Genomic DNA, 22,905 nt, shown 5'->3' on the forward strand with positions numbered 1-22,905 from the left:
CCATGTTCAATTCTGTTTACATGGATAGAACCAGAGACCCCGAGATGCTGTGAGATGTGATGGATCTGCAGTTAGAGTAGATGGGGAGTATGGTGAGGTCTGATGGATCTTATATCCCTGGAGAGCCTTGGGTGAGATGAATACCGGTAGATATTAATGTAGTGTGATACAGTAGGAGGATTGTGTGATACGAGCTAGGAGGATTCTTTGGGTGGGGCACTATGATGAACCTACTGTTGGACTTTCTGTGAATATAATATTGAAGTAATAGTTGTGAAAGTAATGTTGGTGTACAGAGCTGTGTGGTGGCTGTGTGGGGTACACAGAGGTAGCCTGGGCAGAAGCCGACTGTTGACTCCGTCAAACAGTCTGGCGAAAGCTAAGAGGAATCCGTCTCCGTGGAGGGTGGGAGATGGTCTGATCTTACTCTGCCATTTAAATTCATTGGAATTCCGAATTCAAATTAAAACCCATATTGTGCTTTATTAGCATGATATAGTGTCGCAAAAGCATACAAATAGCAAAACAAAAGTGTGAATAGTGTTACCTTAACCAATCAGTAACGGACTTGCCGGGTGAGTTCTGCGTCACCACTCTCAACTGTTTGCTGATGGGCTAAACAGTGAGCGAACCGAGCTAGGAGGGTTGCGCCAGACTATGTGCAGAGCCAAAATCTTTGGGTGGAGTATGTAGCATGGCATCGCCAGGCTAACAGAGAGGTGTGCCATAGTGAGGAGTGATGGGCGTACTGTTGGGAGTAGAGGGCTTTTTTGTGTTTAGTGAATGGAATGGAATGTTTTGAGTAGAAAGCTTTGTGGTGGCAAGGATGGATCTGTGGTTTGAGTGAAGAGAAGTGGGCTGAAGAGGGATGGATGCACTTGTTGGAGTAGAGAGCTGGGTGCTGTGCTGTGCTGTGCTGTAGCCCAGAGGTTGGCAAGCTCAGGCCCGTGGGCCACATGCGGCCCGCTGAGCCATTTCATGCGGCCCGCTGAGCCATTTCATGCGGCCAGCAGAGCCTTTAAATCGAAATTCAGACAGTCACTCAACAATCTTAAAATGGCGACCTAAAATAATTGGTATTTAACGACGTACATAGGCTACACCTTTATAGATTTCATTGTAATGTGCAGCAATGGCATTGCTGACAAGTTATGTTAGCGTACACTATTTCTTATTATTTCTTATTCAGATGTCTGTGACATCTGGCCCTTCGGTCAATATTCTAAATCCAATGTGGACCCTTGGGCCAAAATAATTGTCCACCCCTGGTGTAGACAGAGGTGAGGTTGCCTGAGACTTGTCTAGCGTCGTCTTGCATTGTGGGGCAGCCGTGGCCTAGCGGGTAAGGAGATGGGCTTTAGATCAGAGGATTGCAGGTTCAAATCCCACCCTTACCACACTCCATGGCTGAGGTGCCCTTGAAAGCGGAAAAAGTGAAAGCCCATTGGGAAACTCCAACTCCCATTGTCATTGTGACACAGCACTCCACAGCACACAAGTGAACACTGCACACAACGAAATTGCATGTAGGCCTCACCCGTGCAAGGGGGAAGCCCTCAGTGGCGCCCCATGGGGAGCAGTGCGGTGGGACGGTACCATGCTCAGGGTACCTCAGTCATGGAGGAGGATGGGGGAGAGCACTGGTTGATTACTCCCCCCATCAACCTGGCGGGTCGGGAGTCGAACCGGCAACCTCTGGGATGCAAGTCTGACGCCCTAACCGCTCACCCATGACTGCCCTAGAGCAAGGCACCTAACCCCACACTGCTCCAGGGACTGTAACCAATACCCTGTACTTGAAAAAATAAGTGCAAATCGCTTTGGGAAAAAAATCGTCAGCTTGTGCTGTGCTGTGCTGTGCTGTGCTGTGCTGTGCTGTGCTGTGCTGTGCTGTGCTGTGCTGTGCTGTGCTGTGCTGTGCTGTGCTGTGCTGTGCTGTGCTGCGCTGTGCTGTGCTGTGCTGTGCTGCCGTCCACCTACTGTTGCTGAACAGAGAGGTGAGGTTGCCTGAGACTTGTGTTGTCTTGTATTCTCTTTTATTGTCTTGTATTGTATTGCATTGTGTACTGTGTTGTGCTGTGTTCTCTGGTATTGTATTGTGTTGTGTTGTGCTGTGTTGTATTGTGCTGTGCTGCCGTCCACCTACTGTTGCTGAAGAGAGAGGTGAGGTTGCCCGAGTAGCTGGGCGCCACCACGATGGGCAGCATGACGAAGCCGAACATCAGCAGGAACATGACGAAGTTCAGCAGCACCAGGAAGCGCAGGAAGGAGAAGTAGGACAGGATCCCCGTGCCGAACATTCCTAAAGAGACAAGAGGTCAAGAAAAAAAAAAGAGAGGACATGATGTGTTTGTGTTGTCTGACCAGGGGTGCAAATCACAGCCTCCATGACGGTACGATTCAATATCGATATTTTATGATTCGATGCGATGCGATGCGATTCGATTATTTTCGATACTTAGGAATGCCCCACAATACGATACAATACAATTGGATTCGACTTCCAATGGCTTTTTCACTTCTATTATGTTATGGAGCTAGGGCATTGGGCAGGAGCCAGCGATTGGATTATTTTAGATACTTAAGAATGCCCCACGATACGATGCGATTCGATTCAATCGTCAGATTATATTGGGATTAGGGATGGCGAAAATTGAAAAAACTCTTAACCGGCTACTGTGACTCATTAATCGGTGGTTAACCGGTTAACCAGCAATCTTAAATTATACAACGTTCGCGTGCCTGATATGCACAGCACTGGTGTTTTTTTTTGTTTGTTTTTTTTCCACATAAGCCTTTTTTTTTCGCTGCGCAGACAGGACCTGCCATGTCCAGCCACTGTTGTCAGATGGATAATGCTGAATTATCGTACTAAAACCTCAAAATTCAAATTTTGGGGGGCTTTTTGGGAGGAAATTGTCACTATAATTATTTTTATTATTACTACAACCGGTTAACCGGTGGCAGAATATTTTAACCGGTTAACGTTGATCCGGTCGACTATCGGTTAACCGGTTACCGGTTAACATCCCTAATCGCGACATATCGATACATTTCGATTATTATTTACACCCCTATGTCTGACAGGGGACAGGAGACAGAGTATAATGTAAAATTATTTGGATGTCTGCTTTCACCATCTCTCAGATGCTTTTTAGAGTAATATGAAAGCCTAACGGTGAAAAGAAAGCAAAGTGGAAGTAAGTAGACAGACGTGAAGATAGAAAGATAGACATAGAAGATAAAAGACAGTGAGATGATAGAGGAGGCTTTGCTGACTGGATGTATTGCACCACACTCAGACTACCCCATTGCTCAGTTGCTTTTACTGCAGTATGACAACCAAAGACTGAGAAAGAAAGAATGAAAGAAGAATAGAGCGAGAGAGAGAGAGAGAGAGAGAGAGAGAGAGAGAGAGAGAGAGAGAGAGAGAGAGAGAGAGAGAGAGAGAGAGAGAGAGAGAGAGAGAGAAACAAATAAAGGGAAGAAAGTCAGCCATGAGAAAATACAACCCAACAACAGAAAAGACCAGCCAAACGCTTTGCGTGCCAAACCACCGTCTCCCTGATAGTTCACAAAAGGAAAAAACACCAAGCTCAACCACCACTTTTCCTGTCTTCTAATGTGTCATTTCATAGACAGGGCCGAATTAAGATGGTCTGGGGCCCCTAGGCTACAGGTTGCTGTGGGCCTCCCGGAAGACACATTTCGTAACCAATTTACATAGGCAGTGTCACAATAACAAGCTAAGAATTCAGTTTAACATGTCTACCAACTTTACTCAACATGACACATAATTTTTTCAATATTGCATCCTGTCACACTTCTGCAATTTTTCACTTTTGGCCAGTGGGGCCCCCTGACAGGTGGGGGCCCCTAGACTGTAGCCATATCTGGCCTGTGCATTAATCCGGCCCTGTTCATAGCTCAACAGAAGTCTGACACTTTCCCTTTGGGCCCTATTCCTGTCATCTTGGGCCTATATTACTACAAATCTGGTTCCGGAGTAAATAAACCGGGTTAAGTTAAGAGTTTAATATAAAGTTCATTGGCTAAGTTTCTATTCTGAGGAACGCTGATAAACTCATTAACAATGAAACAACTGCTGGTAAATTGCAAGGGAGCTCTGATGTAAATAAAGGCTAATTCTGGTACGATGCATGATATGCCAACATTTATGCTTCAACTGTACAAGGTCCCTAATAAACTAAACTAAAATAAACTTAAAATTAACATTCATCAGTGTGCCGATCTTTTTTATTTCATTTGTACATTTTTATTTGTAAAGGTGCAATTCGCCAGTCTGGTACAATGCATGAAATGCCAACATTTATACTTAAACTGTACAAGGTCCCTGATAAAATAAACAAACTTAAATTGTTAACATTTATCAGTGTGTCGATCTTCCTTATTTGATTTGTGCATTTTTATTTGTAAAGGTGCAAGTCGCCAGCCTTAACCCTTTACAAATAAATACTCAAGTTTCCTCCAGCGAAGCTCTATTCTCTGCTTGAGTTAAGGTCTCTCCTGATGCTTCAGATTGTGAAAGACAGGAGCTTGAGGAAAGAAACACTGCATGTTCAACTTTCTTATGTCCTTTCAGTTACATTTCTTGTTGGGGCCAGCAGCTGCTCTTGTGTGGTGTGCGTGCGTGCATTCTCCACTCTCCACTTTCCATTCATTTTGTTCACATCAGTTGGGCTCATTCTCTCATGCCGTTGTAGTTAAACACAATGCACATCACGGTGTTTGTACAGGCACTGGGAGTGCTCATGGCAACAGAGAACAGTTACCAGCTAGAGGGGCTCTTTTGAGCAGTGATTCTCAAACCGTGGGTCCGGGACCACTGGTGGGCCCTGAAGGAATATGGGTCAAAGACGTGCAAAATGATATTGTCATTCAGTGTAACGGATAACTTCTGCTGACTGTAACTGTAAAAAACATGACTCTTTTTATTTATTTTTTTTCCAGTGAATTCATGAAAGCCTCGGCTGTCATCCATTCACTGGAAACAATTTAAAAATCATGTTTTTTTTACCGTTACAGTCAGCAGAAGGTATCCGTTACACTGAATGACAATGCCACTTTGCACGTCTTTGACCCATATTCCATGTGGGCCAGCCTTGAAATCGTTTTCTGATAAAGTAATATTTGTGTCTGTGTTACTGTTGACGATTTATTTGAGTTGTATTGTTTATGGAGTCAGAGGTGGGCTCCGCACATTTGTGAACATTTCAAGCGGGCCTCCCAGTTGGAAATGGTTCGGAGCCCCTGGCTTTGAGTATTCAAATGTGCATGGGACATGTGAAATTTAAAGGGTAACACTTTATTTTAGGGATACATCTATTAGCACTAATACGTACAATGTGCATGTATAAGTAACTTGTAAGGCATGTACAAAGCAAAATCAAACATTTGTAAGGCATGTATTCGCAAATGTCTTGTTCATGCACAATAAGGGATTTATAACCAATTTAACCTTAGTAAGGACCTAGTAGGCCTTAGCGTTTGCTTAGTACCCATACCTTACAAGTTACTTATGCAGGTATTAATATTGTATGTATTAGTGCTAATAGATGTATCCCTAAAATAAAGTGTTACCATTTAAAGCATGCTTTATATCCGCAGAGAGCTGATTTGTTTGTCTTGCCAGAAATGTGTGAAAAAGGGAAATGTTGATCGCAAATAAAGAAAGCATAAAAATGTATTGGAATCACATTTAATTTGCAATCAAATATTGATCTGTTCATTTTTTCCCCATTTCTAATCTCCCACGAAAACCTGATACAAAATGTTTTTGTGACTTAATACACACATGCTAACAACTATACATTACATCATCCTTGTACTAGTTCAGAGTAAAAAGAGAAAAAGAGTGGAATACATATTAGTGGCTTGGGGTGGATATGGATATACTATGTAAATATGAAACAATTACTAATCAATCAATTACAATAACAATCCATTACTGATAAGATACAATAAAAAAACTCAGAGGGGAAGCCGGCTTACTGATACGACCTGGCCTAAATGTCAACACATAAGAACCCAGCAGCTTTGCTGAATGAGTGAAACCACAACCTGTTATGTGTCAAGTGTCAGTATGTGGTGAGTGACTGTACTCTGTATGGCTTATCGTGCTGGGGCATGCCTGTGGAGAGCCAAGAGCCAGACAACTCATCGGAGCACTACTATGGGTGTGGCAGCACGAGCAGGCAGGTCTGGCAGTTTCTTTCCCAGTGATTCCCAGAGTGGGAAGTGGGTTTCCCAGGAGCACATTTCAACATACTTGTATTACATTGCTAGCTACAAATGCACTCAGAGAGTGTAAGTTAGACCTCCACCAAGGAAGCTGTTCGACAGGACATTTGACTGTTACACCCCCCAAAAAATGTTCAAGTCTTTCTGCCTTGTTTTTGTGAAGTTAGAAACTGGAATGTCAAAATTCGCCCTATACCGCAAAAAAAATCCTGGATCCGGATCGAACGAGAACATAACCTCCTTGGCGGAAGTAAAAATATCCTGATTACTGAACTGATGGCAACCAATTTATAAAATGCTTGAACACAAGTACAAAATGTGGTAGTCACCTATGGCATGGGCATCAGTGATGCGCGGGTCGACGAAAAAACAAGACACACCCGACCGCTTTTTTCCCTCGTCCGCCCGCTTGCCCTACCCGCAAGAAATATTCATGAAAAATATTGACCCGGCCCGCTTCCCGACCCGCCTTTGAAAATAGTAGCCGTGCGTCTTTATGAACACCCTAGCGTCATTGGCAAAGCACAATCACGTCAATAAAGGTCTTAAAAAAGGAATTTGTGTCAAGAACAAGACAGCTGTGCATTTCAACAGGACATGTTGGATTTTTGAACCGAGGCCATGCAATGACGACTGCCGACTGTCACCTGTTTATTTCGGTAACATCGTCGTTTGGATACATGGAGAAAATTAATCTGTAGGTTGGTGAGCAGACGGAGCCAGCCGTCAAGTGGATTGCCTCGTAGTCATGGTACGACACAGGAAATGAAAACAAACTCTGTAAGCAACACATGAGTGCGAAACCATTGCAATTGTATAAGAAAATATGTAGGCTATATCCATCACTGCACTGTTTAGAGAGCACCCTCTGTGTTCTTCAAAATGCACTCAATGGTTGCACCTGCTGCACCAGTTGCGCGCAAAAGATATTCGGCCGAGGAGCCTCATTAAGTCTCCTGCAGAGCGCGTGGCACCATGGTAGTTATTCAGCCATATAAACTTTGATCTATTTCGCAAAAAATGTCCCTGTCTGCTAAAGTAAACTATAGCCTATTGGCTAGCCTATAGCCTACTTTAAAATTCGGCATCATTTCAAAGGTCCTGACCGACCGCACCCGACCCGAATTTCATTAAAAATAATATTTCATAACCCGTGCCTGCGGTCGACCGCAGTTAATTGCAAGCGCCCGCTGCTTTCGGGTCAGCCCGCGCATCACTGATGGGCATGCATGAAATTACATCCACATCCACTCATGCCATTAAGACAATAGCCCAGACCTAACCATGCTGTCCCAACACAACACTGAAAATAACATCAAACATTTAGATGAGGGAATGATAATAGACAGTTTATAAGGTTTAAGTGTATGTACATTCCATTCATTCCATTACACTTCTATGGAAACCTGAAAACAGAGCATAGTTGTTAGCCAGTTAGCAACTTGGGTAGTTGCCAAAGGGAAATTGCATTGCGAACTTAACGAAGTTAGCAACTATGGTTTCGAGAAATGCACTCTTGATATCAAGGGAGTAACTTGAGCCCTTATGGAGCGCCAGCTTGTACTGTACCAGCCATACTCCCCCACATGTTGCTTGGCAACCACTTGGTCTCTTAGACCTTAATGAAAACACATTTTTGGAGAAGCATTTTCCCCACTCATAATCACAGACCTGACCTTGCCTGACAACCACTACCGTAACTTCCAACACTCATGCCTTCATGACCCTTGTAAATGAATACCCCCCACTCCCCCCCCCCACAGGTCTAATTATGACAGCCACATCTGTGATTAGTCAGCTGTGGTAAATGACATACCACTGTCAAAAAGTTGTTGTTTTTTTAAATGAGGGCTGGTGCTGCACTTTTCCTATAGCGCCTTGTGAGCCGCACTGACCCCTCCTCCACCAAAGAACATTGTGCATTAGCGCAAGCAAGCATGTGTGTGTGATCTCAGCATAACTCAAACGCATAACTCAAGCATTCCCAGCAGGAAGAAACCATGACAGCATGATAGTCATTCATCTTAACCAAGAAAACACTGGAGGCCTACACCAAACAGGAAGCACCACCGTCTGCGTTCCCTTCCTTAGTCCTTATCCTCGATGATTGAGGGATTGCACCCTTAGACAGCTCCAGGCTGATAACCATGAGACTTATCCTGTGGCGGAACAATTGCACACAGGGCCCCTGGGCAAAACACTGATAGGGCCCACCATACAGCCTGCCAAGGTCATAGGGCCCCCACCACCAATACAAGAGGGCCCTTGGCCCGGGGGCAAATGTCCTACTTGCCCCGCCTATTCCGGCCCTGGGCTTATTGTACCCTGACTGCAACATTCCCAATGGGAAGCACCACTGCGCGCCTTACATTACATATTACGTTACAATACATTACATTACAGTAGATGCTCGTATCCAAATCAACTAGCCTAATAGCAACCCAAAGCGTGAAGACGTGGGTCTCTCCCCTCCACAGCGCCAGGCTGATAACCATGAGGTTTATTACACAATAACTACACCAATGCATTACTTCCATTACATTAAGCAGATGCTTTTTCCATCTCGGCTAGCCGATCGTCCATCTTTAACCTCCACAGTTCCAATCGATAACTCTCTGATGCCAGCTAATATTCCACTCACCGGGACTAACAAATGACCAACGCTGGAGGCTTATAACACAACTCAACCGTTCCCTGCAGGCAACACCGCTGTGTGCGTTCCTTCCTTATACCTTACCGTTGATGACGTGGATCTGCACCACTGCATTTTAGCAGATGTTTTTTTTTATCAAGTCTACTCTAGCCTAAAGCCAACTTACCCTCGATGACGTGGATCTCGCCCCTCCACAGCTCCAGGCTGCGCAACCAGTCCATGCCATCGTCCCTCATGCGCCTCAGGGAGCGCCGCATGCTCCGCCGCCACTGGCTCCAGCCGCCCAGCTTCCTGTCCTGTTCCCTACGCTGGTCCCTATTGGAGGGAAACGACAGGTTAACAAGAATTGTCAGGGATGGATGGACACAGACACAGGTGTGTAGATGTGGATGTGCAGATGGTTGGTTGCTCCCTAAGCTGGTCCCTATATGAGGGGGGGGCAGAGAGCTTAACATGAAGGTTGTGGATGGATGAACACAAACTGGGAACACTGATGATGGGCTAGACCCGAAATGCTTGTCCCTTATCTGTCGGATTAATTAACTTTGTTCAGCTTTGTTTAATACAGTTTCAATTTTGCATTCAGCTCTTGTGCGCGACTCCTTTCTTGATTTTTGCCATACTGTTTTTGGAATTACGCACCTAGCGAAACGCTCAGAAAAAGACATTGGCGCACCCCATTGCTATTCTGGATAGACACAGACACAGGTGTGTAGATGTTTCAGATGGATGGAAGGATGGATAGATGAACGAACGGATGTATACAAAGGTGTAAGCAGGTCAATTATGGTTTTTTTTTGCTTCAGACGTCAGGTGGGAGGAACACACACACACACACACACACACACACCATACCTGTCAACTTCGAAATATGTATAGAAAATTCCCCATAGGCCTATTGTAAGCCAAAATCCGGGAAAATTTCTAAAGGCCAAATTTTGACAGTCAATGGGATGACAGAGACAGATCGGACGGTGCGTTCTACTCTGCTTTTCACAACAGCGCGTGTGCAAAGACAGATCCTGTCTAAAATCCCTCAGCACACGTTTTACAGTGGAGAAACAATGCAATGAACACAAAACAATGAAATGAGCGCAATGAGTTTCTTCTTGTTGTTTTGTCGCACAAGTTGTCTGTTCGTGCAAAACTTGGTGCTTGGTCGCTGTTACGAGGCTGTTTTATGCGTTGCATGAACTGACGGTTTCTGAGGAAAAGAGTGGGCGCACAAGCACTACGGAGCTCAAGGTTGACCGCTCGTATTTTCAAGGAACTTCAATTCTTGGTATCTGGCATACCGTCTTCTGGCAGGTAGCTTGATAAGCAAGACCCTCTGTCTCTCTCTTCAAGAGGGTGTGTGGCTCGTCGGACAGGGCCGTGGGTAGCCTATAAATAGCCTACTGGACCAACTGTGTTTTTTGATAATGTGAAAAATCCGGGATATTTCCGGGAAAAAATGCAAATCGGGAAGAAATTGGGAAATGAGTCAAAAATAGGGATTTTCCCGGGAAATTAGGGATGGTTGACACACAAAAGTGAAAGGTGAAAGCCCATTGGGAAACTCCAACTCCCATTGTCATTGTGACACAGCACTCGACAGCACACAAGTGCACACTGCACACAACGAAATTGCATTTATGCCTCACCCGTGCAAGGGGGCAGCCCTCAGTGGCGCCCCATGGGGAGCAGTGCGGTGGGACGGTACCATGCTCAGGGTACCTCAGTCATGGAGGAGGATGGGGGAGAGCACTGGTTGATTACTCCCCCCACCAACCTGGCGGGTCGGGAGTCGAACCGGCAACCTCTGGGATGCAAGTCTGACGCCCTAACCGCTCACCCATGACTGCCCTCACACACACACACACACACACACACACACACACACACACACACACACACACACACACACACACACACACACACACACACACACACACACACACACACACACATGAGCTGACTAACAAACTAACATCTTACAGCAGCAGACATAGGCTTACTGTATGCAAAAAACACCCCCATGCATGAATGACCAGTCATGCAGAAATAGGCCACCACCTTTACACCCACACAGGCAAAGTACACTGCAGTATACAGAGAGAGACACAAAAACACCCAGACAACTGCACACAGACACAGACACACACACACACACACACACACACAAACACACACACACACACACACACACATACGCACACACGCACACACGCACACACACACACACGCAATCACACCAACACAAACGTGCATGCACGCATGCACACACACACACACACACACACACACACACACACACACACACACACACACAGCAGTACTACAAGCTAAGCTTTTGCCGACTGAGCAGAGGCAAAGTTTGCCAGTATGGTAGGGGTGTGTAGGAAAATGTAAGCGGTCGGTGCTGGCAGAAGAACAGCATTCAAATGGAGTGAGCCTTATTGTTCCATTGCAGATGCTAATACTCGGCAGCACACATCTCCCGGGGGCGGGTGGGCCCCTCTCTCTCTCCGTTTTGCCTGTGCCCCAATTACAATGCCTGGCTGGGACACTGTATATAAAAGGTCAGATGATTGTAGAAGAACATCCTGAGCAGTGTTGCCAAGTCCGCTTATTATAAGCGACCTTGGGCTTCTTTTTTTGAGCAGTCGCTTTTAATTTTGAAAAGTCGCGGGTTGCGTTTTTTTTGGGCTTGTTCTTTTCAGGGTTGGGCTTGCTGTTTTCTCCTGCTCTGCCGGTGATTTGAATGTGTTTCTCAATGGCAACTCGTTTTTTTTCTCACTCCGTACAAGTGACCCTACTACAGCATTGTTAACTCTCACTTTCTGTGGTCACTTTTGGAGATTTTAGCTGCCAAGCAGACCCCCGCAAAGAGTAAGGTCTTCTCTGACTAGGCAGGCGTGACGACCCACCCCTTTGGTCGCTTCTTTTGGGCTTGTTTTCACAACGCCCGTCAGTCGCTTCTTTTGGGCTTGTTTTTAGGACTTCGGCCGCTTATTTGTCGTAGAAAATCTGGCAACACTGATCCTGAGCTGCCCTGAATTTTCAATACAAAAAGGCTAGGCTTGTAGACCCATAGTATGTTTTGCTCTTAACAAACTCTGCCAAATCTGAATAATACTAGCGCTGTGTATCGATTTCAAATCTCAAGTCCAAGTGGTTACTTAGCATGTGAGGAATCCAGTGAAAACTAATGCATTGCATTTGGTGTACATAATCTCAAGTTTGAGCATATTACTCCATTTCAGATACTATACAGCACACACATCTCATGGGGGTGGGGTGGGTCTCTCTAACTCTTCTTGCCTGTGCCCGTCCTGTGCATGCAGTAATGCCTGGGACACTGTATAGATTTTGGACCTCGAGTCTATTATTCTCTTTTACAGATGGTACACAACTCATTAGGTTTGCCTCTTTGTTTGCCTGCCGTGGCCCAGCGGTTAAGGAGGTGGGCTGTAGATCAGAGGGAAGCTGGTTCAAATCCCACACTTCAACTCCCTCTCAGTAAAGGTGAGGTACCATTGAGCAAGGCATCTAACCCCACAGGGACAGTAACCAATACCCTGCACTTCAAGTAAATGCAAAGTCAAATGCAATGCAATGCAAGACATATGCAATGTAATATAAAAGGCACTTTGGATAAAAGTGTCAGCTAAGTGTAGTGTAATGTAGTGCATGCCTGTGTCCGCTCATTATGTAATGCCTGTGGCCGGGACACTGTAGAGCAGGGGTGGGGAACCTTTTTCATTCGAAGGGCCACTTCAAATGGCTCCAAGGGCCATAAAATCCTTCAAGGGCCGTAGTATGAACACAACCCAGGATTTCCCCCTGCACTTTAGGCCTAATATTGAAGGCAGCCACCTTTACAACAGAACCCACCTTCTGTAGATCCCTTCTAAGATTCCTTTACAAAATATGCCATATTTCATGTGAAGCTGCATAACATTAAAATTATGTCGGGGGCCAGATAAAACGGCTTCAAGGGCCGCAAATGGCCCTCGAGACATAGGTTCCCCCACCCCTGCTGTAGAGAAATTATTGTAGACCTCAGGTCCCCGCAGTTCCTTTGCATGAAAAAATCAAGGCACCCGTGAAGACATTTGCAACGCATTAGCCTACAAAATCATCTTAAGATCGGGCCTATTAAAGGAGTATGCCACTATTTTGGGGCTTAATACAGTTAAAATCGTTGGCTGGGGAATATAAAGGTGGTAAAGTGTCTTATTTTTCATGTTAAGCGTTGTCTTGTTTTAAGACAAGTTAAAAGAGGGAAAATGTCGCTAAGCTAGTGAAAGTCAATGGATCCATGTAGCATGCTACACGGATCCATTGACTTTCACTAGCTTAGCGACATATTCCCTCTTTTAACTTGTCTTAAAACAAGACAACGCTTAACATGAAAAATAAGACACTTTACCACCTTTATAAACCCCAGCCAACACTTTTAACTGTATTAAGCCCCAAAATAGTGGCATAACCCTTTAAGATGGTACACAACACACATGACTCATAGGGTGGGCCTCTCTCAGTGTGCCTGGGTCTGCTTAAAATGTGGATTGCAGATCTCAAATCCCAGTGGTTCCTTTGTATGAGGAATGTGGTGAACACAAATGCAATGCATTGACCTACATCAATCTTAACATTGAGCCCATTATGCCAGTTCAGATGCTATGCAACACACATTATAGGGGTCGCATGTTGGTCGTTGGTTGGTTGGTTGGTGTGGCTGGTGCATAGTCTTGGCTAGTTTCCAATGCTGGGGTGCATTTCTCCAAAGAGAAGTTGTTAGCCTGTTAGCAACTTCGGTAGTTGCCAATGGGAAAATGCATTGAAAACAACAAAGTAGCTAATGTAGTAAGCAACTTTGGTTTCAAGAAATGCACCCTTGATTTTCAGATGTTTCTTTGCCCGAGTAGTCTGGCACCCATGAAACACAAATGGAAAGCATACGTCATCGAAAAGCGGTCATATGATTGGTTGTAGCTCTGTTCAGTAGTATACAGAAACGTTTCACATATGCCTCTTGATCAGGTCACTGCAAACTTCTCCCAGAGCAAGATCTGACCACGAGCTTAGTAGGACATCACAGGAAGAAAGGGTACCTCTTTGTCCTAAATGCAAATGGCTGCTGTGTGTGTGTGTGTGTGTGTGTGTGTGTGTGTGTGTGTGTGTGTGTGTGTGTGTGTGTGTGTGTGTGTGTGTGTGTGTGTGTGTGTGTGTGTGTGTGTGTGTGTGTGTGTGTGTGTGTGTGTGACAATGACATAATTCATTTCAGTCACCAGTCCTCCAACTAAAAGCGATGAATCACGGCATACATATTTCCTGTGGCAGGAGCCCAATGTTAAACGTGCACAAAACACTTCTTTGATGAAACAAAGCCATTGATTGAGCTGCAGTGGAGAGGCTGCAGTGTGTACGCACGCACGCACACAAAGACCCCTGATGAAAAAACAGTGCCGACTCATTTTGCATCCAAGTCAAAGTGGCTTTCCTGCAAAATGCAGGTTGCGCAGTTTCACGCAACCATAAGTTTCCAGACCCACATAGAACACACACACACACACAAGATGAATGCAACTCCCCCTTGCCCCTATTCCTCACGCAAGCTATTGATGTGGTAGAGCTGTTTGTAACCTCTTCTCTTCCTCTGCTCATCAAGCAGTTGATTTCGTTCAACTGTTTCTTCCTCAGAATTCAAGCCTGTCTGAAAATGTTTCATGTCTCTAGTCTGCACGTCTGAAAGTGTGTAAATGTCAGCACCGCATACGGCAGACTGTGAACAAAATCATTAGCTTCCTCAAACCATATGTATTGGTATAACACAGTATGAGGCAGTCAATGTTCAAATAAACAATTGCATCAATTAAAGAAATAGTTCAACTGATTAAAATACAATAACTCATAGGTGTATATGCCACATGAGATTAGATTGAAGCACCTCTCATCTCAATAATCCAATCAGTTCTGATATGAGGTGGGCTGGATTACGTACTAGGGATTGTTACTTCTGGAGACCTCATTGGTAGGGATTGTTGTAGTCAGGCCAAATCAGAAATGTAAACCTGCCACCCCACTATTGTACTTCGAGTACAACTAGAGTAAAACACAATGAATAAAACACATACGTCTGTATGGCAGAAGTGTGTCAAAATACAGGTATGAGCAACTAGAAGCTGGAAGCTTTAACAGAAAAAGGCCTCTACACTCCAGACACGACAGAGTTTAAAAAAGACACAAACAATGGAGAGCTCATTTCATTTGTGGACATTACACAAGCTGGGTCATCACTGTTCCGTTCGTCCTCCCTTCCTCAGCAAAACAAAAATGTTAAGGAGTACTAGCCTAGGCAACAACAAAACAATGAAGTGTATTCCACAGTGAACAATTGTGAGCACTGTCTCACCTTCAGACATCATCTTCTTCAGCTAAAAGAGGACAATCTAAGCTAAATTAGATTTGAAAGAAAACATTGAGGGTCCTTCTCTTGGTATCCTGGAGAAACCAAAACAAACGTCTGACTGGCTTGTTATCATTATTTCACTCATGACTCGTCCAACCCAACAGGATGGATGGAAGGATGGAAGGATGGAAGGATGGAAGGATGTAAAATTGTACTGAAGAAGTTATGAAACAAAATGACTCTAACCGACCAGCCTATTAGACTGACCCATCGGCCTATGCGTCGCAATGTTAGATGGACAGAAAGAGAAGAGTGACCGACAGAAACATTAAGTTATAGGGCAACTAAAGAAGCAATGAAACTGAAACAAAAAGACTATCTGTCTGTCTGACCGACTAGCAGACTGACTCACTCACCAGCCCACACACCATAGACGTGTGGAAGGTCAGACAAAAAAGACTAATAAAATTGGCCTAGTAATGACTGACTGGATGTACAGTCAGCCAGTCAGACAAACAGATACCGATAAAATGTCACCAAGAAGCTGGCACATAAATCTTAACGGTACACATGCTTCTCCCTGACCATCCTCTGGACTCTACTCTCATAACACAATATTATCTGACCGACTACACCATTTCCAACATCAGACATCGGACTACTCTTTTTATGGAAAAAAGAGTCCCTGAACAACTAGCCTATTAGACTGACTCTGGATCTGTGTTAATTTTGTCAACCATGTCTAAATTGGGAAGGCAATGACTAAAATAGGACTAAGACTAAAATTGATTTTCGTCATTGTGACTAAGACTATTACTAAATAAAAAGCTGACAATATTAACACTGCTCTGGATGGATGGACAGGTGGACAGCCAGACAGACAGACACAGAACAAAGACTAATTAAACCACACTAAAGAAGCCATCAAAAAACAAATCTCAACAGTCCAGACAATCCACGGATGGATGGACAGACGGACACACAGACAGACACATGGACAGACAGAGAGTGCGGGGCAAACAGACAGAGTAGACCAGTGGTTCTCACCCTATAGGTCACCAAAGATCCTCGGAGGGAAGCCCGCGAAGCCCTCTTGATTTTAAGGGGTTTAATTTCAATACCATACGTATACATGTTGAATAAATGTTGGGTCACCAAAGCTTAGAATCAGGGCGGAGCTAATAGGGAGGGGGAGCAGGGCACTTGCCCCTGGGCCCAGGGCCCTCCCGTATTGGTGGTGGGGGCCCTATTGTGAGCTTGACAAACTGTATAGGGGGCCCTATAAGTGTCTTGCCCAGGGGCCATGTGTGCAATTGTTCCGCCACTGTTTAGAATGGTAAAATATGGGTCACCAAAGAAAAAAGTAGGGAACCACTGGACTAGACTACTTAAGGAATCAATCCAACTAAATCTCACCTGTCCAGGCGCTTCTCCTCCATGGTCTTGGGCTGCTCCCTGACCGGCCGCTGCAGGGTGTCAGCCTTCTGCTTGCTCTCTGCCGACCGCCCCGTGGTCCATTTCCCCAGCGACCCGAAGCGCTCGCGCAGGCTGCTGTTCCTCCTCTTGGCGCCGCCTCCTCCCGCTCCGCCAGCACCGGCACCACCACCACCACCACCACCGCCGCGGGTCGCGCTGGACGACTTGCGGCGGTAGAGCAGCGACTGGTAGCTGGGCAGCTGGTCCAGCAGGGGGTTGCTCACCGGTGGTGGACCGCCCCGCCGGTCCGGCAGGAAGACTGTCAAGCAATCAATCAATCAATCAATCAACCAATCAAGAGCAAAGGATAAAAAAAATCTATAAAAGTCAGCTTTATTGCCAACGGGCTCTGAGCAGAGCTCTCAATCAATCCATCCAAAACGATATAGAACATTGTCATATACTCAATTCTCATTCTTTAAAAATATGGCTAGTAAGGTGGGGGGGAGATGAAAAATTGGAAAGGACAAAGTGTCGGTAACACTTTATAATAAGTACCCCTTGTTAAGCATAAGTTAAGCCGTGGTTAAGCCTTATTTTAACATTAGTTAACCCTTAGTGAATCAATAGTTAGTCATTATGTATTATTTCTCATTTCTTAATCATTAAGTATTACAGTTAGTAAATGTCTTGTGTGTGCTGATGTAACTGTTCGCTAAGCAAAGTTAAGCCTTATTCAAGCCTTATTTTAACATTAGTTAACCCTTAGTGAATCACAAGTTAGTCATTATGTATTTCTTGGTAATTATCACATACTGTTAATTAAGTATTTGTTTATGGTGATTGAACTTTCTGCTAATCATTAGTAAACCATCATTAAAATGTCAGATAACCCTCCTTTATTTCTGAAAAAAAAATATTATCTCTTTGTTGTCTACCAACACCTAACAATTAACAAGTACTATTAGGCATGTATGGTAATGGTTTGTAAACTCTTGCTTTAGCATCAATGAAATCTTAATTAACCCTTTTGTAATGGTTAGTGTGTGATGACTGGTAACATGGCAAACAGTAAGTTGAGGCTCATGTGACTGCCCCTCGTGGATGTTTCTGGACATTAACAAATGACTCGATAATAAAGTGTTGCAACTCCTTAATAATCCATAAGCAATGCTTAACAAGTCATCTGTTAATGTGTTGTAAAGCCTTAACAGGTTCTCACTTTAGAACAGTTCTCCAGATATACTTAAGTAATGGGTTATAAATCCTTGATAATGCTTAAGCAATCCTTAACAAGTCATTTGTTAATGTGTTGTAAAGCCTTAACAGGTTTTCGCTTTAGAACAGTTCCCCAGATATGCTTCAGTAATGGTAAATAGACTATGTGTATGTGTGGTATGCCTCACATTCACCCTCACATTCACACAGCGGTGACCGTGGCTGCCACGCAGGGTACCACCCTGCCACCAGGAGAAACTTGGGGTTAAGTGTCTTGCTCAAAGACACAACGATGGAGACAGGCCGAGCGGGGCTCGAACCTGAAATCTTTGGGTTGCTGTACGGCTTCTCTACCATCTGAGCTACCACTGCCTCAAGCAATGAGTTGTAATTCCTTGATAATCCATAAGCAATGCTTAACAAGTAATTTGTTAATGTGTTGTAAAGCCTTAACAGGTTTTCACTTTAGAACAGTTCCCCAGATATACTTAAGTAATGGGTTATACATCCTTGATAATGCTTAAGCAATGCTTAACAAGTAATTTGTTAATGTGTTGTAAAGCCTTAACAGGTTTTCACTTTAGAACAGTTCCCCAGATATACTTAAGTAATGGGATATAAATCCTTGATAATGCTTAAGCAATGCTTAACAAGTCATTTGTTATAATGATGGATTACTAATGATTAGCAGAAAGTTCAATCACCATAAACGAATCATTAATTAACAACAGTATGTAATAATTACCAATAAATTCATAATGACTAACTTGTGATTCACTAAGGGTTAACTAATGTTAAAATAAGGCTTGACTAAGGCTTAACTTTGCTTAGCGAACAGTTACATCAGCACACACAAACCATTTACTAACGGTAGTAGTTAATGATTAAGAAATGAGAAATAATACTTACATAATGACTAACTCGTGATTCACTAAGGGTTAAATAATGTTAAAATAAGGCTTAACTAAGGCTTAACTTATGGTTAAAAAGGGGTACTTATTATAAAGTGTTACCAAAGTGTCAATAAATGTCAGTCATATTAATTGTCAATAGCTGGTCCAGCAAAGCTCGAGATCAATCAATCCATCAGTCAACAGGACATTATCATACTCAGTCCTCAATCTTCAAAACATAAGCTTATGACTGTTGTCAGTGGGTGGGTGTATGCGAAAGAGGACAGGATAAGTGTCAACAAATGTCAAAGTCAGCTTAATTGTCAGCAGACCAGAGTCAACATTATCATGTATAATATCCCATGCTCAACAAGGCAATACAACAAATAACAACAAAGCACACAGCATGACATGTCCAAACTTGTCCACACCACACCAAGGAATATATTCACTTCAGCAGCACAGCACCACTATTTCAGTGAATGTACTGAATACCGGTACTGTGCCAATGTAATGAATGAACCCTGGATGCGTGAATGTTTGATACCAGTGCTAGTAGCCTACATTCATTTCACAAGATTTAGGGTTGAAAGCCACACCTTGGATAAGTCCTGTCCACCACCACCAAACACCACACACCTTGGATGTATAGCACCTCTTGACTGCTATGTTGGTCTAGATAGAACTACTGTCTTGGCTACATGTTTAGTTGAGGATGTGATAGTAGAAGACAATCTTTTTTTTTAATGAAATAATTACAAGAACTCCGACCTTTATTAACGACAGTCTACCAACTGCTATGGGATGTAATATATACAAGCAGTCCATAGACTGCACTGTCAATTTGACAACTACCCAATTATAACGAACTAATTACCTATCGGTTTGTTTACTGTAGGCCTATGTAGGATACTTAAATTTTGGGAAACATCATGTAGGTTGTCTTGCAAAACAGCGACAACAACGTCAACAACAATGACTTCAAAGTAACCAATGACAACATCAAACCTCATTTTAATGTGCCCGTTTTAATGACCACTAGAAAGCATAACTATACATTACGACTTTTAAAAGTTCGCGATAATCTTACATGTAGTTTAGGTACACTGTAACACTCTATAGTACGTTGGGCACTAGTGGAGGTATTTTGCTATCTGGTTAGCAACTGCTAGGTTGTCGTCTCTAAATTGAGTTATTGCTAGTATTAGCTACAAAATAACCATTGATCAATCCGTTGTTGTTACCTGCGTCGACTGCGTCGTCCATCACAGCATCTCCGCAGAAAGAAAACACGAACTTGTTATCCGTTCCTCGTGTTCCGGCAAGGCTTTGCCTAAAAGTACTTCATTGAAAACTTTGTGTTTGAGTTTGCTCCGAAGCAGACGTCTCCCCTGTCTAAAACTACCAGCCGCCGCTGCTGCTGCTGGTGTCCTGTGTTGTTCAACAGCGGCACTTCCTGGATTCGCTGAGAAGAGAAGACTGCTTCTGATTTGACAACTTCAATAACGTTCCATCATGTTGCAGACCGCATCTTCTTCCAACCTTTTAAAGCATGAAGACCTGCATTTCAGCGATGATACCACCAGCGCTACAGCTTCTTCTTTCAAAATAATAAAGGACTGCGGTGTGTCTTTCGTTTGAATAATTTAAAGCCCATACCTACTGCATGCTTCCCGAAAAGGTAGGCTATTCACAAATTAGCTTTATTCATCAGGCTGTTTGTTTTAGCCTACTTTTTTCCGCTAATCGTGATAGGCCTATAAATTAACTCTAGGCTAAAAGACTGGAGTGTTGCCAGTGAGCGTGTTAATAATTATTAGACCTGTCTAATTGACACAGCCTCCTTTGACGTGATGCAGCACCAGCACAGAGTTAATCATTTAAGATTTTCCAGCAGGCGACACAAGGATGTCTTCACTCGCCAGTGACGCTCACGTTTGCTTAAACAAATAACCTGTTGCTCTCGATGGTAAAACTCCTGTTGTCTGGGAAAGCTGGAATAGACGCGCTCAATCCAGAGACCGCTCGGTAGTACGCGCTCCGCCGCAGACTCCAGATAGCAGCCTATTCAAAAGGGACAAAGTTCGGGGGACTAGCCTGGATTATAAACTTAAGAGCAACATACTTAATGGATTCGTGGTCATTCACAGACCTATTGTAAACGGTGAGTTCATATTTTTTGTTATCGAGCATTTCTGTTTTGTCAGACAGGCTTTTCTTTTAATCTTATCTTATTCATTCATCTTCAAATATATTTGAATAGGCTAGAGGTGAAATGGCTATTATTTTAACCCATATAGCCTAATGTTATTCAATTACTGTCTATGTTCTTCTGTTCTATTATTATTAGGCCCTATTATTATTATTATTATTATTATTATTATTATTATTAGGCCTATTATTGGTGTTGCTGTTGTTGTTATTATTATTATTAAAAAGTTTGTCTTGGATGGAAATAGTTTGTCTTTGTCCTGCACTAGTCAATATCCTGCTGCTTGGAAATAAGACACTTGATCCATGGTGAAGTTCATGTGACACGGTATCAAATGTCCCCAAAGAGCAATCATCTATCCAGTCAAAACCTCTCAAGTGCATTTTTGAGGACATTGTAGCTCTGGAACATGATCACATAAACTGCTGGCAAAAAAAGTGTTCAATAGGGGTCTACATACGCTGAAATAACGATGTGGTATAATTCACACATAAAAAAAAACTATTCTAAGACTTTTAATCTAACTTCAGAGTTGTGGGTTCATGCCTTGAATTGAATGTTTGAGATAGCCTAAGTTATCTTACTTTCATTGCCTGCCAGATCTGTTTTCTGCAAGTATCCAGGAAGTTAATTTGGAAAGAAAAACAGAAATGGCAAACAAGAATGGCAAACAAATGGCCCTTACCGTCGAGGAGATAGTTTTACCTTTGCCTTTGTTTTACGCTGCGCGTCGTCACACAATAAGTCTACCATGAAAGATGTATTAAGAGTAGGACTGTTTCTCAATGAAGTGTCCCCACAGATCTTGAGAGGGGGGGTATCGAATTCCAGAGTCCTGGCATTTCCTCATCCTGTCAAAAGTCCACAGATTGTGAAGTCGGACAGGCAGCATGGGTCAATCTGTGTGTTCATTTGTTTAAGTGTCTTGCTCTGTAGGCCTATTCTATCACACATTTGTAGCCCCATAATGCACACCGTTCTACCAGTGAACTACCTACTACACTACTATAATCACATAACATGGGGGCTTTAGTAATGCGCTACGACTTGGTCATTGCTCCTCTGGTAACGATAATATTGTGTCTTCTTAACGTGTTAAACTGTTGTCCTCTTTTGTAAGTCCCTTTATGTATCATCATAGTATATGTGTTACTAAGTGAAAGTACTCATAAAGTAGCAAAGGGGAGTACAATTGCCACACAGGAACTCGACCCTGGGCCTACCAAACTGGGGCTGTAACACACCTACAACCGGTGAGGGTCACTCCATCACAAGAATAGTGATTCATGTGTAATTAATTTTGGTGACATAGTGATGTCACGTGTGATAGCCTACTTTCAAATGAGATGTGTGATTATTTCAAATGTGAGCAGGTGCAATTAAGAACAAAACACACACTGCAAGCCATCATTAACATTTTTTTTCCACATTTGTTCACTACAGAAGACGAGGGCTGCTGAGGAAAACCTCTCATCCGTGAATGAGCCTGAGGTGATACCCGTGACGTCCAATGTCTTTTTACCACAACAATGAGGGGGTTCTCAACCCAGCCTACTATGACAGCGACACGCTGGAAGTGGACAGAGGGTATGTGTTTCATCCATCCCATGGACTGATTACTGCACGGGCCTACCAGGCCCAGGCCCAGGGGCCCAATAGCTGAGGGGGCCCTGAAGCCCAAGCCTACATATTTGAATTCACATATTGATTGTGTTAATATATTGCACTTTAATAGGCAAGACAAGGCAATTTTCTTTATATAGCGCATTTCATACACAGGTGCAACTCAATGTGCTTCACAAACTTAACAAATGTAAATGAAAGGAAACAGGGAAGAAAAATAATAATAACAGTA

General features: G+C 43.5%; 1 protein-coding gene across 1 annotated transcript in view; it reads right to left on the reverse strand.

The window, feature by feature from the left end:
- nomo (nodal modulator) overlaps nucleotides 1-20,247 on the reverse strand; it is a 97,928-nt gene extending 77,681 nt beyond the window's left edge. Inside the window, exons 1-4 of the mRNA XM_063208060.1 lie at nucleotides 20,083-20,247; nucleotides 16,728-17,046; nucleotides 9,081-9,229; nucleotides 2,147-2,302 (exon numbers count right to left, since the gene is read on the reverse strand). Of these exons, the coding sequence (XP_063064130.1) occupies nucleotides 2,147-2,302; nucleotides 9,081-9,229; nucleotides 16,728-17,046; nucleotides 20,083-20,104 (646 nt within the window). The 5' untranslated portion in view covers nucleotides 20,105-20,247. The remainder of the gene's footprint in view (nucleotides 1-2,146; nucleotides 2,303-9,080; nucleotides 9,230-16,727; nucleotides 17,047-20,082) is intronic.
- Between the last annotated feature and the right edge of the window lie 2,658 nt (nucleotides 20,248-22,905).

Source organism: Engraulis encrasicolus, chromosome 1 (assembly GCF_034702125.1).
Source record: "Engraulis encrasicolus isolate BLACKSEA-1 chromosome 1, IST_EnEncr_1.0, whole genome shotgun sequence".
Taxonomy (NCBI): domain Eukaryota; kingdom Metazoa; phylum Chordata; class Actinopteri; order Clupeiformes; family Engraulidae; genus Engraulis; species Engraulis encrasicolus.